General features: G+C 35.7%; 1 protein-coding gene across 2 annotated transcripts; it reads left to right on the top strand.

The window, feature by feature from the left end:
- LOC129870792 (uncharacterized protein At4g02000-like) lies at positions 1-4,845 on the top strand. 2 transcript variants are annotated; one of them, XR_008762131.1, is made up of 2 exons: positions 1-1,555; positions 4,142-4,569. XR_008762131.1 is itself a non-coding variant. In XM_055945652.1 (2 exons), the coding sequence occupies exon 1, from the start codon at positions 289-291 to the stop codon at positions 994-996; it is 708 nt and encodes a 235-aa protein (XP_055801627.1). In that variant the 5' UTR covers positions 1-288; the 3' UTR covers positions 997-1,555; positions 4,710-4,845. The 2 variants fall into 2 exon arrangements, 1 of the variants encoding a protein (XP_055801627.1); XM_055945652.1 differs by lacking the exon at positions 4,142-4,569 and adding an exon at positions 4,710-4,845.
- The last annotated feature ends 207 nt before the right edge of the window (positions 4,846-5,052 follow it).

The following is a 5,052-nucleotide window of genomic DNA, read 5'->3' as shown; positions in this document are numbered from 1 at the left end:
CCAAGTCTCATGTCCAGAGGGTTTTCTCTCTCTGCTTATGAGAGCTGTCTTCCCCTTAGTGAGGATTCAATCCTTGAAGATTTTTAAAGCCAAATCTATATATAATCACCATCAAACTACTATTTCTAATCTTGCAAACCTACAAAAATCTACCTTGAATCCTCCTTTGCCCATCAATTTTAGATTTTTTTAGGAGCTATCTTAAACCCTAAACCGCTTCCGATCATCAAAAACCTTCTAATTTCGCAGCAACTGGGCTACGGAGAGTGCTATTTCAACCCCTCTTGAATGGTAAATCCGACAATTTTAGAGATGGCGGAACAAATTATTGACAGATTTCATCAGTTTGCTCTTACAGAGGAAGAAAAGGAGACTATGTCAATTAAAATTTCAGATGTTCTGTCAAGCATAAAAGATTGTGATGTAAGTCTTCTTGGTAATGTTATCTCGTATAAGAGAGTGAATCTCCAGGGGGTCAAGAACGCTATGCCTGTGGCTTGGGGAAACCAAACAGGGCTGCAAATAAAGGAAATAGGATGGAACTTTTTCCAGTTCAAGTTCAAAGATAAAGAAACTATGGATAAAGTACTATTTGGCACACCATGGCTGTATGATAATTTCCTCCTTAATGTACATCCATGGGAGTCAGGATTGAAGAGTACTTCCTCAACTTTTAATGTATGTGATTTATGGGTTCAAGTTTGGAATATCCCTCTGCACTGGATGTCAACGGATGTTGGGCACAAAATCGAAAATACTTTGGGAGGTATTGTGGATATTGTAATCCCTGCAAATGGAAGTAAAGAAGGACAATATATAAGGTTGAAAGTCAGGATAAATATTACTAAGCCACTGCCTAAAGTTAAGTTGATCAAATTAGAATCGGAAACTACATGGGTTGAAATAAGATACGAGAACCTGCCTTACGTGTGCTATTATTGTGGTCTACTTGGGCATAATGATAAAACATGTACCCAAAGAGCCAAGGATGTATAGGGAGGCACGGTTAAAATTAATCAGTTTGGGATTTGGTTAAAAGCAGAGAACCGTGTTCTTCTCTCGGGAAGACGTAGGTGCCAAGGGACAAACAATATTAATGGAAATCCAATGGTTACGGGGAGAAGAGTTAAAGGAATTACAAACAGTTGGAAAAGGATGCTGAAGTAACTCAATACGGAAGGAAATTGTGGGCTTAAGCAGGGAAGATGACGATGGACCAAACATGGATGACTTAAACCAGATGCAACCTATGGAGGTAAAAAATTATGGATCGCGCAAGAAAGAATTTGTTGTTGTTAAAGATAATGAAGGAGAAGAAACTTATGTTGGGATTACAATGGTCTCAACACAGGATTTGAATATGGCTGTGAAGAAGAATGACATGGGTTCACAAACTCCAGTTAATGAGAATATGGTTGACCGCACCACATGGGGAAAAGATGATGCTATGCAAATTAATTCGAAGGACATGTAGGACAACATACATCAAGTTTTTACAGATGCTGAAAAGATGGACATCCACACCAAAACAACTAGTCAACAAGAAGAAAATGAGGTATGTACTACTAATCCTATTCTATATAGTAGTAAAGACTCGTATCAAGTATTATCATGAGAACCTATAATAGAACAAAATAATCTCTCTAAACAACTGAAAGATAATAACAATGAGGGGAGGAAAATGAGAAATTGGAAACGAATGGCCAGACAAGTTGGATGTCCTGTTGTTTTGAATAACGATGCTCCTAATGAAACTCTTGATGAGGGTGTTGTTTTAGCAGAATGTACGCAAAATATAAGGAAGAAGTGCAAAGGGGATATTGTGTTACTTACTGATCTACAAACAAAAAAGAATAAAATCATGGTGGAGCGGGAGGCCAGCCCTAAATGGCTTCCCTCTCCACAATGAGGGCAATGGTATGGAATTGTCGAGGCGGGGGATCCTTGAAGGTTCCTTTTTTTAAGGAGACGGTACATCTCCACTCCCCAAATATAATTTTTCTTAGTGAAACTAAAAATAAGGATAATATTGTTAAGCGAGTTCAAAGACAAATTAACATGCCTTATGGTAAAATAGTAGACCCCGTTGGATTATCTGGTGGCTTGAGCTTATTTTGGAATGATGAAGTTCAGATTTGTCAGTCTCACACTTTGCATTTTTATGTTGAAACTTTGGTGCAGGATCTCTTAAGTGATTCTAAATATTGGTGCATCTTTGTGTATTTGAGCACTGATAGAGTTATTCGTAGAGCACAACTAAAAGAACTAAGTTTAAAATCGGCTAATTGAGGTCCTCACTGGATCATAGTGGGAGATCTTAACGACATTATGGATAACTCAGAAAAGGCAGGAGGTAGAATTAGAGAAGTAGCTTCTTTTAAAGACTTTAAGAATTTCTTGTGGAATTTAGGAACTGTGGATTTAGGATTTAAAGGGAAGCCTTGGACTTGGTAGTGTTTCCGGGAGAATTATGAAATTATCCAAGAGAGATTAGATAGAGCCATTGCATCCCCAGGATGGCGTTTAGAATTCCCCTTGGCTTAAGTAACTCATTTAAGTACTGAGGTTTCCGATCATTTTGCTCTTTTACTAAATACTGACCCAAAGACTGTAAGAAAAAAGTGACGGATCTATTTTGATAAAAGATGGAGTGTAACACCCTTAATTATTTAAGCTAATTTTCACATTAAAGTGGATATTTCTTGATGATACAATCAACTACTACTTACTCGAATTTTGTTACGTGAGAAAAAAAAACTTTATTTCATTAAATTGTGACAGTATTATGACGGATTGTCTTAGGATAGTTTAGTAACTGTCCATGACATTTTATATATATAAGCATATCCTTCTAATAATGGTAATCAAGGTGGAATTGATTGTTGTTTTAAAAAAATATGATAAAGTTGGGCAGCCACTAAACTTTTCAACAACTTTGAGTGATGGATATCACTTCTATATTATATCATAATGAAGCTCCACTAAGATGTTCACTTATTTTAGACTAAAGGACGTTTATAGGTCATTGAATTTGAGTTATTTCACAAAAATCTGAAGAACAACCTACTCTTTTTAGCTGGAACTCAAGATACACTCTACATCTTGGTAAGTGTTCAAATCCGTTTTTGGGACTGTGTAGCCAGTAGTAATTCTTGAATATATCGTTGTGTAGACATTTGATTTTAGCAAATAAATATGTTTTGGAAATATAACTCACGTACCTACAACTTTTATGTTTATGGTGGAGCATAGATCTGCTGTTATTAAGTCGAAAAAAGAGAATGAAACATAAGACAAGTTCTGTCCAGATTCTTGATTTAAAAATCCCTCATGTATAACGGTTAGTGTTTTGATGATATCTTTTTGTACACAATGAGTTTTGTGGTGATTTCTTTTGGATTACAAATTTAAGACATAGATCTAAAAGTGTCTTGAAGGAAATAAAATCCAGTTTTGTTGATTTCGTTTTCAAAATTTAGATACAACCGGACAAGTTTTGTCCAGATTCTTGAGTTAAACATCCCTCATGTATAGCTAGTCTTTTGATGATATCTTTTTGTAAAAAATGAGTTTTGCGTTGATTTCTTTTTGATTGAAAACTTAAGACATAGATCTAAAAGTTTTATGAAGGACATAAGATCCAAGTTTGCCATTTTCATTTTCAAATTTTAGTTACAACCTAAGGAACTTGGCTTGCCGAAGTTACTGTTTTGGTAACGTAATTCGGTTGAAAATATTATTATTCTTCCATGAGGGGTAATAAAGATAGGAGGTAGCAGTTCTTCCGTGATCAATCTCGGCGAAATTGTTGATTCACCTTCAGAGCAGCGGATGCTCTCGAAGTGGCCGACGGGGCGCAAATTTTAGGCTTACTTTTACTGATAAATCTTGTTTTATGTCAATATTATGGATATTCTGGAAATTAAAGAGGACATTTAATGGTATTTTCAAGGTTGTTTATATCGTGTACAAGTTGAGGAATTTGAGACATTGGTTGGTCTACGGTTTGAACTTTTGAAGTCGTGTTGGATTGTTGTATGCTAAAAGACTGCGGTTTGTGTAAACTCTTGTTACCTGCTACTATATTTGAAAGCCTATCTTGGTACGTTTTTTATTTCTTGAAATTTGTATTGTTATGTAGGTATATTTGGAAATTTGCAAGACACTTGTTTAACTCGCCCACTTGTACGGATTGCTCGATCACTTGACATTCTTTTGGACTTTGTCCTTCTTATGGTCGTGACTTTGTCACTATTGGCATGCCTCTTGTTTCGGACCCTTTGCCATCTTGATTATGGATTTTTAGTTCGTCTTAAGTATGGAAGTTGTCCATTTTAAGTACAAATTAGGAAGCCATTTTTAATATGGTTCTTGGTTCTCGGTTCTCTTGATTATTGGGTCTTTACCCTTCTTGATACAGGGCTCTGGTCCTTCTTGATACTTGATCATGTTTGGTGTGACGGCATGACGTTCATATTGGGCGAAACTTGGTGCTAAATCTTGTAAATGTGCTTTTATGAATTATTGACACTTAAACTTTTACATATAGAACTTGATACTCGTGATGTATTTGTTGGCTTGATTTATTTATTATGTGTACAGTTGTGCTGCTCATGACTTGAGAAAATAAATTGGAGAACCTAAGGACTTCAAACTTGTAGTTTTGCACCACTAAGCTTTATACTTAGCGATAGTTGTTTCTATCGTAGGAAATGTCCGAGAAGATGCTTGAGGTTGGCCATTGGAGATAAAGTTTTGGGAGCTTTAAGGAAGATCACATTTGCATATAGGTAGGACTGTACAGGGCAAACCGATAAACTGCACCAAACCGACAAACCGAACCAAACCAAACCGGAAAAAAACCCGACTAGTGGTTTGGTTTGATTTGGTTTGGTTTTTGGAAAAAAAACCCGACCATTATAGGGTTGGTTTGGTTTTAACTAAAAAAAGTCAAATCGAACCCAAACCGACCCGATTATAGATATATTACTTTTAAATTATGTTATACATAAAAATATTTATTAAAATATACTTTATAAATATTTTTTAAAT

Source organism: Solanum dulcamara, chromosome 10 (genome assembly GCF_947179165.1).
Source record: "Solanum dulcamara chromosome 10, daSolDulc1.2, whole genome shotgun sequence".
In the NCBI taxonomy this organism is placed as follows: Eukaryota; Viridiplantae; Streptophyta; class Magnoliopsida; order Solanales; family Solanaceae; genus Solanum; species Solanum dulcamara.
This window is presented reverse-complemented; position numbering and strand designations above follow the sequence as displayed.